Raw genomic sequence first — 13,582 nt, 5'->3', positions numbered from 1 at the left:
GTAAAATCCATTTCTCTGATCATTGACGGACACAGCATCCACTCCTCTATGGAGTTGGCTTTCTTCTGACTCTGCTTGTAACAAAACTGAATGCCTATAGCTGAATGTGGGTGTATACCCCCTGGGACTGTCCATAGGTGTAGTCCAAGCTTCTTCTGGCCTAGTGTGCTACTCCTGTAGGGGGCAGAATAACCCAATGTAAGAAGAATCAGGAGCTGTGTCCGTCAATGAACATCAGAGAGATGGATTTTACGGTAAATCAAAAATCCCATTTTTTGTGTGAGACCTGATCTAACCAAACAGCTACATGCAGTGCTGTGTAAGGAAAAGATTTGCCTGTTGCATTTTTGTGCTTTGGATCCTTCCATGACATATAGGGATATTGTTAAAGGAGTTGTAAAGGCAGAATGTTTTTTTATCTTAATGCATTCTATGCATTAGGATAAAAACCCTTCTGTGTGCAGCAGCTCTCCTCAGCACCGATGACACTTACCTGAGGTCCCTCTCTGTCAAGTGATGTCCACAAGTGTCTCCGCAGTCTGAGATTCTCCCTTCTAATTGGTTGAGACACAGCAGCTGTGCCATTTGCTGCCGCTGCTGTCAAAGCCAGCTAGCCAATCATGGGAGGGGCCCGGGACAGGCTCCGTGTCTGAATGGACACGGGGAGCTGTGACTGGGCTCGGGTGCCCCCATAGCAAGCTGCTTGCTGTGGGGGTACTGAATAGCAGGGAGAGGCCAGGATCACAGAAGAGAGACCTGAGAAAAAGAGGATCCGGGCTGCTCTGTGCAAAACCAACAGCAATAGAGCAGGTAAAAAAAACTATATACTTTACAATTACTTTAAAGTAGTTGCAGATGCCTGATAAATGTTTCAATTCTCTTAACATATTCTGAATTTGACTTCTAAATTTGTGGTATTTGTTTCCTAGGGCCGACAAAATACAATCCTGAAGCAGCTGACTTTATCCCTAGAGAGCACTTAAGTCACCCCTCTAGCTGGAGAAGTCATGGCAGAGTTGAAAGCAACAGAAATTGGGGCAGAACCAGCAACATGCCCTCTTCTCTACCACATCAGCCAACTAGAGAAAGTAATGACAGTCCTTCACAGAAAATGCACTCTTACCACAGTTCTGCCAAGAGTAACAGTGGAAGGCAAGGATCCCCAGAGATCACAAACAAACCTGTGAAGAACCACAGCTTTCAGAATCAAAGGTGGCATCGCTCTCGAAGTGAAAGATCCCACACAAGGAACCATCCAAGGCAGCCTCTTTCTGACACCTCAACGAGGCCATCATTTGGAACTACACCTCTTGGTGACTGGCGTATAAGAACCAGAGATCCCAGTGACCTGTGCTCATCAGAAAGTGAGAAAGAAGTTGGCAGCGCTGATAGCCGTGGTGCCAAGCCAAAGAGACTGACACATGTGTCTGGAGGATCCCTGCGTGGACCCCGTGATAGAACAAAACATTCGTATGACCGGGAGAAGAGGGTAGCTCCCAAGCAAAAAATGGAAGAAATGTTTGAAAATATACCACCTCGAGACATTACGAAATCAGGAAATCATAATGAAGAGCGCTTTAAATCGCTTGATCATTATGAAGGTATTAGAGGAAATGAAGAGAAGCAGAAACCTTCAGGTCCTGGAATTAAGCCTTCACGGGAATCTTTGAACTGGAAAAAACCTCAGGATGATCACACAAGGAAGGCAGATGAAGTGTTAAGCAAACCTTCAAGACATGATAAAACTCATTCAGCAGTTTTTTCATCTAAAGAGAAGAAAACGGATCGTGTAAAGGAGCCTCCCTTGTCCAACACATATCAGGAGCCAAAGTCCCATGGACACCGCTGGACAACAGATGCAGAGAAGCATGCAGGAAGAAAACACTCCTCTCAAGATCGTGCTTCTAAACAATCTATGCAGTCTGGGTTTAGCCGCCAATGGAAGAAACATGACTTACCAAAGAATAAGGAAACGCATACAGGTGAGTGCAACTCTAAAATAGAGATATATATATATACACACAAAATTCATCTGGGGGGGAGGTGGGAGCCTTCCCTGCTATGAGATCCTGCAGATTAGGGATGCCTGAAGGCACTAGTGACATAGCTTTCCTAGTGGGCATCTTTGCGTCCAGGGCTACATCACTAGTGCCTTGGAATTCATGCAGGAGAAACCAAAAGGTAAGCAGGGGCAACATTTTATTTTTAAGGCACAAATGTTAGGTTGTTTCACATCAGCCATCGGCCTGCTTAGGTGCATGCTGGTGTGAATTTTAGCAAAAAGGTGGTGGGAATGGTCTGCTTTAAACATGTTCGTAATATATTAACCGGTTGCCGACCGCCGCACGACTATATACTGCGGCGGTCAGCCCCGGCCAGGCAGTGACGTATGGATACGTCACTCGCCTGTCACTGACTTGCGAGCCAATTGCGGGCGGGCGCGCGCCCGCCGCGGCTCGTTCACTGACAAGTCAGTGCGTGTGACCGGCGGACCCGATGTCCGCCGCTCACACTACGATCGCTCCGGTGAAGGGAGAAAGGCGGAGCGGCTTATGTAAACAAGCTGCCCGTCATTCTCCCTGGTGTAAAAATGAAGATCAGACGGTTCTACTATGTAGGACCGTTGATCTTTGTTTTTACACCAATAGCAATGTCCCTATACAGTTAGAATTACGCCCCTAGGACACACTTAACCCCTCCCTGTCCAATAAAGTTAACCCCTTCCCTGCCAGTGTCATTTTTGCAGTAACAGTGCATATATATAGCACTGATTACTGCAGTAATGTCACTGGTAACCCCAAAAATGTCAGTCAAGGGTCCGATCTGTCCGCCGCAATGTTGCAGTACCGAAAAAAAAAACGCAGATTGTCGCCATTACGCGTAAAAAAAATCCCACCAAAAATGACAATCTTTCCCTTTGTTAGTAAACGTGATAACTTTTGCGCAAACCAATCAAAATACGCTTTTTGCGATTTTTACCAAACATAGGTAGCATAAAACAAATTGGCCGAAAATGTTAAAAAATTTTGATTTTTACATTTTTTTTTTTTGGGGGAATTTCATATAAAAAAATGTGAAAAATATTGTTATTTTTGCAAAATTTACGCTCTTTTTTTTTGTTTATAGCGCATGATCAAAAAATCGCACAGGTGATCAAATACAACCAAAAGAAAGCTCTGTTTGTGGGAAAAAAAGGACGTCAAATTCGTTTAGGTACAGCGTCGCACGACCGCGCAATTGTCCGTTAAAGTCACGCAGTAAAAAATCGCAAAACACCCCCTGGTCTTTTAGCAGCCAAATCCTCCGGGGCTTAAGTGGTTAAGAACTGATATCTAAAGTTCAGCAGTTTATATTTTCTTCATGTCAAAAATCAGCGTTTAAATTTCTCTTTGTGCCTGTCATTCAGTGACATTAGCTAGGCCTCTGGCAGTAGGGCAAAGTGACAGGAGAAGGGAACGCTTCACTGGTCAAATATGAGAGAAATACAAACCAGATAATGTGTGTAAAGATTAGGGGATTTGTTCCCCTTGGGCATTCACTTGTTATTTCTGTTCTTTGTTTTGCAGTGCACACCAGTAAATACTCATTTTTGATTGTACAAAGGGCTTCTGTTAGTTGTGTGTACTCTGATTAACAACTACCTGTCAGTGTGAGCAAAAAAAAAAACATAAGTAGAAATTTTCTGTGCGATATATCCCCTTATATTGTTGTATGTCTGAGAGTCTGTACTATTCTAACATTGGCCATTTAGAAGCAGTATTAAAGTGATTGTGAAGTCCTAAATATAGATGTTTTTATTATTAAAGTGAAGGAGGCGCTGGCTGACCAGGGAAGCAGGGGGTCCTGATGGAGTCCAGCGATCGACCAGCCTTTAGCAGTGCTTCACAGAGGGGGCTAGGTGGATGTCATATGCTCAGACATTCGGGAGATTCCGGCTCAGTGATAAGAAAGAAGAGGGCTGATAGTGCATATCTTCCACAAAAAAAACTATTTATGAAAAGATTGCACTTGCATAAAACTCGTGAAAAACAAACATCTGAAGCACGGCCGCCTGCAGTGTGGTCCGTGCAGGCTGACTGTTCAGCTTGCTCCACCCGATGCGTTTCTCCCTCAGAAGGTGTCAACTGGGATTGGGAGTACAGCGCATGCCGTCACACTCAGTATATTTATATCTTACGGGACAAGAACTTCCTGTAACATACACAGGAACCCCGGACTTTAGAAATAAAACTACTTCCTTTACCATTCCCCCTGTCTCACATCTAAACCCAAACCAATTGGTTCAAAAGGAATAGAGGAAAATACACTAAAAAGGACAGGATTAGCGAATTATAGAGATTGCAAAGATTACAAAATGCTAAATCTTATTAGTTATTCAAAAGAATATTTATATATTTAGCTCTATGTAAACATTATAAAAAGTCTCCCCCTGTAAATTAAAGAGCCATTGCCTCCCAACCGTCAAAAAAAAAATCAACAAAAAAAATAAAAAATCAAAGAAGTAAAAATTAAGATACAGCTGTTCACATCCAGCGTTACAGCTAAAGAGTATAACGTCAAAAGTTTTATTACTTGCCATACGAGAGGAATAATGTATCTACTCCGTTGTACAGTAGTTGTGGTTTACAATATGTTGGGGGGACTACAGGCACCCTCAATATCAGGGTAGGAGAACATCTGGCAAACATTAGGAAAGGTTTTGTAGGTCATAGTTTGTCCAAACATTTTTCAAGATACCATCACAAAAACCCCTCCAGTTTGGAGGTGATAGCTTTTGAAAAATACACCCTGCATTGGAGAGGTAGTAACCTCAAGAGAAGTATCTCTAGAAGAGAAACTCGGTGGATCTACGACCTTAAATGCCATAGACCCCTGACACTCATTGTAGAATGGGACATCAACTCTTATAATTTAACAATAATTAGGGGGTGTAGAACACTAGTGTAAGGATGTCCCCCCCCTATACATTTTCTTACCCCTGTAATGAAGGTTATTGCAGGTATGAAGATGTTTATGATGGTGGGAGACCTATATGAATTTCCCAACCTAGTATATGCTTTCATTATTTCGTTGTCCACTGCAAAACATATTAGGGGTTGTGCAATAATTTATTATACGTACATTAGCTTCTGTAGTTTGGCGGAATGAATCTGCTGGTGCATATACAAGGAACCAGTGAGTTTTTGAGACCTTCTTATGACTTTTATTTTATATATATATTTTTTTTTTTTTTCAAGGGTTATTTTTGTATGACCTTGTTCACATTTACGGGATCTTCATTTTTACTTCTTTTGATTTGTTTTTATTATTATTTTTTTATTATTTTTATTTTTATTTTGGTCCTACTTACCTGCTCTATGCAGTGGTTTCGCACAGGACTGACCTGAACCTTTTCTTCTTGGTTGCCATGCTGGTGCTTCTTGCTACTCTTCTCGGTGGTAGCCCATAAACTGGTTTTAAATTTTTTTTTTTTTTTTTTTTACAAAGATCTGAAAAGTATGGTGTGCATTTGTATTCAGCTCCCCTGAGTCAATACTTTGTTAAACCACCTTTCGCTGCAATTACAGCTGCAAGTCTTTTTGGGGATGTCTCTACCAACTTTGCACATCGGAGTGACGTTTTTGCCCATTCTTTGCAAAACCGCTTAAGCTCTGTCAGATTGGATGGAGAGTGTCTGCGAAAAGCAATTTTCAAATGTTGCCACAGATTCTCAATTGTATTTAGGTCTGGTCTTTGACTGGGCCATTCTAACACATGAATATGCTTTGATCTAAACCATTCCATTGTAGCTCTGGCTGTATGTTTAGGGTCATTGTCCTGTTGGAAGGTGAACTTCTGCCCCATTCTCAAGTTTTTTTGCAGACTCTAACATGTTTTCTTCCAGGATTGCCATGTATTTGCCTCCATCCATCTTCCCATCAATTCCTGTCCATGCTGAGGAAAAGCATTTCCACAACATGATTCTGCCACCTCCATGTTTCACGGTGGGGATGAAGTATTCAGGGTGATGTGCAGTGCTAACTTTTCCCCACACATAGCATTTTGCTTTAAGGCCAAGAAGTTCAGCTAAATGGGGCTCCTTCTTTCACATTTTTTGCTGTGTCCCCACGTGGCTTCCTGCAAACTGCAAACGTGGCTTTCTTTCAACAATGGCTTTCTTCTTGCCACTCTTCTATAAAGGCCAGATTTGTAGAGTGCACGACTAATAGTTGCCCTGTGGACAGATTCTCCCACCTGAGCTGTGGATCTCTGCAGCTCCTCCATAGTTACCATGGGCCTCTTGGCTTCTTCTCTAATTAATGCTCTCCTTGCCTGGCCTGTCAGTTTAGGTGGAGGACCATATCTTGGTAGGTTTGCAGTTGTGCCATGCTCAATCATCATCTGAAAATGGAAAGAACAGTGCTCCATGATATGTTCAAAGCTTGGGATATTTTCTTAGAACTTAACCCTGCTTAAAACTTCTCCACAACTCTATCCCTCACCTGTCTGGTGTGTTCCTTGGCCTTCGTGATGCTGTTTGTTCACTAAGGTTCTCTAACAAACTTCTGAGGGCTTCACATAACAGCTGTGTTTATACCTGAGATTAAATTACACACAGGTAGACTTTTTACTAATTAGGTGGCTTCTGAAGGCAATTGGTTCCACTATATTTTAGTTAGGGGTATCAGAGTAAAGGGGGCTGAGTACAAATGCACACCACACTTTTTCAAATATTTATCTGTAAAAAAATGTGAAAACCTTTTTTCATTTTCCTTCCACTTTTACAATTGTGTCACTTTGAAGCAGCAGTTCTATCACATAAAAACCCATAAAATACATTTAAGTGTGTGTGTGTGTGTAAAATACATATATATTTATAATTTTTTTTTTTTTTTTTTTTTTTTGCACCAAACAAACTGAGCATTTAGCTGCAGCCACAGGTGCACAGCCTGACAGACTCTTGAGAAGCTGACAGCTGCTGCGGCTGGATACTACACTCTATGGTACACCTGAATGATTTCTTGAGTGAACCGCTGTTCTTTATGATCCAATCACAAGCTGGGATGGGGCTTTACCTGCAGTTGCTGCCTGATCTCATGCCAGTAATGCATGCTGTCAGTTCCCAATTGTACATACAAATATTGACAGAACCACTAAGATCCCATTCACACTGGGGCGACCTGTCAGGCGACCTGGTCGCCTGACAGGTCGCCGTAGGTCGCCTGCCATAGAGAAACTGTGGACCCGTTCTAATAGGAGCGACACAAGTCGCTCCGACTTAGAAAAAGGGTCCGGAGCTTCTTTGGGGCGACCCGGAGTGACCTGCATTGACTTCAATGTTATGAAGTCCATGCTGGCCGCTCCGAGGTCGCGGTGCAAGCTGCACACCGCGACCTGTGAGGTCGCCCCGGCAAGTAGCGTCGCCCCAGTGTGAACGGTGTCTAATTGTTACATGCTTATAACTAGGAGGCTTTGTTAGTACCAGACATAAGAATGTTATAACATGTCTGCGTTTATAAGGTCAGGAATCTGACTGGTTAAGGTGGCGACTGTCTGATGTGGACCCTCCAGCTACACTGTGTGGAAAAGCCAAGTAGAGGCATTAGACATACTAAACAAGTGTAGGGCAAAGAATCATGGATTAAATTAGACCTGGGAGCTGGAACCACATTGGATCACACTGTAGGACATAAGGTCTGGGAGTTGGATCCGTGCATTCCAAAATATGAGGATGGTCCTGCATGAGAATAGGTGATGCGGGATCCCCCAGAGCAGAGAGAGTTAACCAGTATTTACCAGGGATCCCATTTATGGGGTTTAAACTTTGCTATTTGCTGACCCCAGGTCACAACCTTTGAGTTTACTCAGCTCGGGCACCATGGACCACAGAGCTCACTAGTCAGACTGGGCCCCAGATAAGGGATCTGGGGGTAACCGTCCAGTGGAATAAGTAACAGGATATTGACTAGAAGTCAGTGTGGTGGAAATTATTGGGGTTGGAGCATAGAAATTGGCTTGGTGCGCGGATGAACTTAGCTGCGCTGAAAAGTGCACTTGCGGATTATAATATGCGTCAATCGCCATTAATCGTTAGTACTGAAAAGTACAACGTACAGCTCTTTTGTATGAAGAAATCCTAGTGTGCCTGACGACAAAGAGAAAAACAGGCGCAAGCTGTGTCACGGTCAATTTCAACAGAATGAGTCCTCGCTCCAACACAGGACTTTTGTTTATTTATAGTCAGGAAACAATGGGAGGTGGTGACTATACAACCTATCGCAGACATGTATATTTTCAAAAGTGCAATAGAAATGGGAGTGTATGTTAATGGACAAACTGAGCCGTGTGCAAGAGTCTCCAGCTTTTGGGTGCAAACGGGAACCATGCACAATTGTGAACAATGGGACCCACGTATAGGAAAATGGCTGCCAAACACTAAACAATGGAATTTGGCCACGCCAGTACATATACGCATGCACTCCTGTTATAACCTGTTAGAGTAAATCCTATATAATATAGTTCATAAAAACAATATTTGGTTAGTGATTATGCCACTGTTCCAGTAAATGAGACTATATCTGCAAAGGAAAATGGCAGCAGTATTTCAATTATGCGGATCAAGCATAATGGAAAGCTACCAGCCATTATTCCAGCAAAAGGGTAGATCAGATACTTATCAAAACGATAATTCCACATCCCAAACATCTTCACCAGTGAATACTGGGGCCCTGGCTGACTGATATACATTTGCGCGGTGGAGTTAGCATCGCACTGCCAAAGATCCGCACCGGCGTTCGGTCGTTCACCAGCCCCTCGGGAGATCAGGCGAGTGATATGCAGTCTCCATTTAATGGAAGGTTTCCCCAACTACAGGTCTTTCCTCAATGTAGGTAAAGCCATATTTGCTGTGCATAGCGAATAATGGTAAACTGACACTTGGAGACATAATGGCAATTTAAATAAAGCACTTGCTGAAAAATGTCCACACAAATATTAATACAATTTCCACAACAGCAGGCAGTAGACCTGGATTACCAGGATGTAGGCCAGAGGTCAAGGAAGGCAGCAGACACACATAACCAGGATAGGTGCCTGAGGTCAGGGTAGGCAAGGGACATGGATAACCAGGATATGATTTAAAGTTTAGGGTAGGCACTAGACATGGATATTACAAGTTAACAGCCAGTGCTAATAGCTACAATTGTCCCTAATCCTTCTACCCATTGATGCAAACTATAATCCAAAATAAAATTTGGCACCCTTTTTAGAAGTGCAAAAAAAATAATTTATTATACAGGATTTCTATAGCCCCAACAGTTTACGCAGTGCTTTACAATGTAGAAGGGGGACAGTAAATTACAATACAGTTAAATACAGAAGGAATGGAAGAATACTATAACTTTAAAACATAAAAGTGATAATCCCCCACGCTATGATGGCACTTAAAATGTGATAATAAAACAAATCCTAAAATAATGCTGCTACTTGAAAAATAGAGACAAAAAATAAGTAAAATACAACCTGACGTCGCATATATGTGCATAACCAGTAGCGCACTAACATCACCATATACAACAGTGATTCAAAAAAAGAGAAACCATATGTGTATATGCAGATATAAATTGAATCATATATAATTGTCCCATAAAAATCCTCTTAAATGATCGAGTCAAATCCGAAAAGTGTGTGTTCAGTGAAATCCAATTAAGAGTTGAAGCACCGCAAAACGCCACCACCGTGTGTCTACACCGGCCCACTACCATCAGATGGTCACTCACCAAATGATCTTGCCCCGACCTTCTCATGGTTAGGCAATTACGCTTGTTGAAAAGTCCTTTTGGGTAAGCCAGTTTACTTTTTCACCCCTTTTTTAGTAAATAACTCTCCGTTATGAAGGAAAATCTCCACAATGGGACACAGATGGTGCAAAAAAAATCTGACATGGGTTATAACCCTTACTCTTATATTAAAATAAAAATTTTAGTTCTACTTTTAAATCCATGTCTCGATACTTTCAGATATACACTGGCTATTTGTGACAGACTAGGCCAGTGATGGCGAACCTTGGCACCCCAGATGTTTTGGAACTACATTTCCCATGATGTTCATGCACTGGGCATTGTAGGTGAGCATCATGGGAAATGTAGTTTCAAAACATCTGGGGTGCCAAGGTTCACCATCACTGGACTAGGCCCACATTTTCCTCCCAGATCCCATTTCATTTATTGAAGCTGTAGTACCAGCCTCTATGAATGGAGGAGCTGGGTGGAATGGGTGGGCATAGTCAGTCACTCTTGATCAGCACCTGCATCATCAGAAGATTATGGGGGTGGGGATGGAGAGGCACCAGAGGAGTTTTCTGCTTAACCAGGACACTGCAGAACAAGGCACACATCACACTGATGTAGTGTGCTGATTTTTTTATTTTTTTTTATTTTAACAAGCTTAGACTTTAATCTTTATAGTTTTAGTATTTATCCCAAATTTAGTATCATTGCTCTTGGTCTTTTACATCAGTAGCTGTACTATAATAAAAATAGTGGGCATATAGGCTATCCTCCTCTGCTTTAGTTTATCAGAGGTCCACATTACTGTGCCCTTTAGTTGCTGTGCTGAAATGGCAATTTCATTAGTCTTTTTTTAGTCTGAGGACTTGAAAGGCAGCTCCTTTGTGTTGTCACAAAAGCAAGTCACAGGACTTACGAGCAGGTTGCTAAGGGAAACAAGAGTGGGAACACACCTAGGGCTGTCCTCTGGTTGAGGAGCTGAACAATAGTAAAAGTTCTAATTGAAAATCGCCCTTTTGTCAAGTTACAGTTTAATGGTCATAAATGATCAGCAATAGATAATAGAGTTCCCCTTGGAACGATGGAGATGTGTGCCAATGTGATATTTAATGGCCTCATGTGAGGCATAATAGATGGAAATGAGCAGCTTTATCTCAGGGGGGTTTCTTTGTAGATCCTGCTAATGGTGTGATAAATTACAGGTTAATTGTTTTTATTGTTTTTTTGTCATTGTAAAACACCCCTTCTGTTAAGTGTCGGGGGCATATCTACTAAATATACAGTGGGGATCGAAAGTTTGGGCACCCCAGGTAAAAATGTGTATTAATGTGCATAAAGAAGCCAAGGAAAGATGGTAATATCTCCAAAAGGCATCAAATTACAGATTAGACACTTATAATATGTCAAGTTAGATTTTCTTTCCATCATTGACACTTTCGAAATTACAGAAAACAAAAAATGGCGTCTGCAAAAGTTTTGGCACCCTGCAGAATTTTTAGCATGCTTTGCCCCCTTTGCAAGGCTGAGACCTGCCAGTGTCATGGATTGTTCTCAATCGTCATCTGGGAAGACCAGGTGATGTCAATCTCAAAGGTTTTGCCCAGGTTTTGACTCATCTGACCTTGCCCCAACAATCAGCACCATGGGATCTTCTAAGCAGTTGTCTAGAAAACTGATACTGAAAATCTTGACACTCACAAAGCTGGAGAAGGCTATAAGAAGATAGAAAAACGTTTTTGGATGTCAATATACTCTATTCGGAATGTAATTAATAAATGGCAGTCATCAGGAACAGGGGAAGTTAAAACAAGATCTGGAAGATCAAGAAAAATAACAACAACTCGCAGGATTGTGAGAAAAACAATTCAAAACCCACGTTTGACTGCACGATCCCTCCAGAAAGATCTGGCAGACACTGGAGTTGTGGTACACTATTCCACTATAAAGAGATTCTTTTACAAATATGGTGTTCATGGAAGAGTCATCAGAAGAAAACCTCTTCTACGTCCTCACCACAAAAATTAGCATTTGAACTTTGCAAATGAACATATAGACAAGCCTGATGCATTTTGGAAACAAGTTCTGTGGACCGATGAGGTTAAAATTGAACTTTTTGGCCGGAATGGGCAAAGGTATGTTTGGAGAAGAAGGGGCACAGAATTTAATGAAAAGTACCTCTGTCCAACTGTTAAGCATGGGGGTGGATCAATCATGCTTTGGGGTTGTATTGCAGCCAGTGGCACAGGGATTATTTCACGAGTAGAAGGAAAAATGGATTCAATAAAATGTCAGCAAATTTTGGATGGTAACTTGATGCCATCTGTGAAAAAGCTGAATTTAAAGAGGATGGCTTCTACAAATGGATAATGATCCTAAACACACCTCGAAATCCACGGGGGATTACATCAAGAGGCGTAAACTGAAGGTTTTGCCATGGCCTTCACAATCTCCTGACCTCAACATAATTGAAAATCTATGGATGGACCTTTAAAGAGCAGTGCGTGACAGACAGCCCAGAAATCTCAAAGAACTGGAAGACTTTTGTAAGGAAGAATGGGCAAAGATACCTCAAACAAGAATTGAAAGACTCTTGGCTGGCTACAAAAAGCGTTTACTAGCTGTGATACTTGCCAAAGGTGGCAGTACAAGATATTAACTCTGCAGGGTGCCCAAACTTTTGCAGACGCCATTTTTTTGTTTTCAGTTATTTTGAAAGTGTAAATGATGGAAATAAAATCTAACTTGTTGACATATTTTAAGAATGTCTAATTTGTAATTTGATGCCTTTTTGGAGATTTTTCCATCTTTCCTTGGCTTCTTTATGCACATTAATACACATTTTTACCTGGGGTGCCCAAACTTTCCATCCCCACTGTGTATATGTAGTGCATAAACAGCATATTCTGACATCAGGTACATAAAGTGCTAAAACTAATCTTTCTAAAAACAACGTAATGGATTAAAGATTCTACCAATAAATAAAGTGGAATTCCAGCCAAAAACGCGTTCTAGTTTTGAAAAGCATTTGAGTGGGATTAGAACCTCTGTCTGTCAGGTTCCTATTGCCATCTGCATTACCATTGGAGGATTTTCCCTTTCTGCTTATTCCTAATACACATCATGAAGGGATTTGAAATTTCCCCCAAAATGAAGGAAAGTCCTATCCCTGACAGTTTCTCCCTTTTTTGGACATTTTTCTTTTCTTCTATTTCAGCTAAAGTTGTAAAATGTTAGACTTTACTTTCTCCCCCATTAACAACAATCGCCAAGATAGAACTTGAGTAAATCTCCCCAGCAGGGACACAGACAACCTTAGAAGATGACAGCTATTCTAATTCTTGTCTCTTCTATTCCAAACTAGAAAAAAAGAAGTTTGAGCTGAACTTGTACTAAAAATGACAGTTTAAGTCTGACTGCTATTCGTTCTCCCCCCCCCCCCTAATATTTAACTGCCAGATTAAAGTGGATCTATAGGGAAAATAGATAATGACATATAGGATGCAGTCTGTCCATAACATTTAGCACCGCAGTTTTTTTGGGATGCCTGCTGACTTTAGTCTTGGAGGAAACCTGTCTGATCGCTATTCTCCCTATGATGAGCAGCATTTTGCTTGGTATGTGCAAAGAGCCCTGGCTTCCAGTGCCAAGATCTCAGTGCCACGTTGTCAGTGTTGGCATGCATTTGGAGTACAGAGAGACAGATCATACTTTAATTTTTCATGTTAGCAGTGTGCTTGTGATATCTGTTCAGCGGTATCTGACTCTTAAGCCAGCCAAAGACTGATCAGAATGCAGCCGGTTCAGCAGGAACCATC

The 13,582-nt window shown here is 41.7% G+C and overlaps 1 protein-coding gene across 1 annotated transcript in view; it reads left to right on the top strand.

The window, feature by feature from the left end:
- The window catches only part of NFX1 (nuclear transcription factor, X-box binding 1), a 176,914-nt gene that overhangs the window by 10,182 nt on the left and 153,150 nt on the right, over window positions 1-13,582 (top strand). The window contains exon 2 of the mRNA XM_082259382.1: window positions 930-1,982. Coding sequence (XP_082115508.1) covers window positions 930-1,982 — 1,053 coding nt within the window. The remainder of the gene's footprint in view (window positions 1-929; window positions 1,983-13,582) is intronic.

Source organism: Pelophylax lessonae, assembly GCF_965119305.1.
Source record: "Pelophylax lessonae genome assembly, chromosome: 5".
In the NCBI taxonomy this organism is placed as follows: domain Eukaryota; kingdom Metazoa; phylum Chordata; class Amphibia; order Anura; family Ranidae; genus Pelophylax; species Pelophylax lessonae.
The sequence above is the reverse complement of the archived record's forward strand: the minus strand, read 5'-3'. Positions and strand labels throughout refer to the sequence as shown.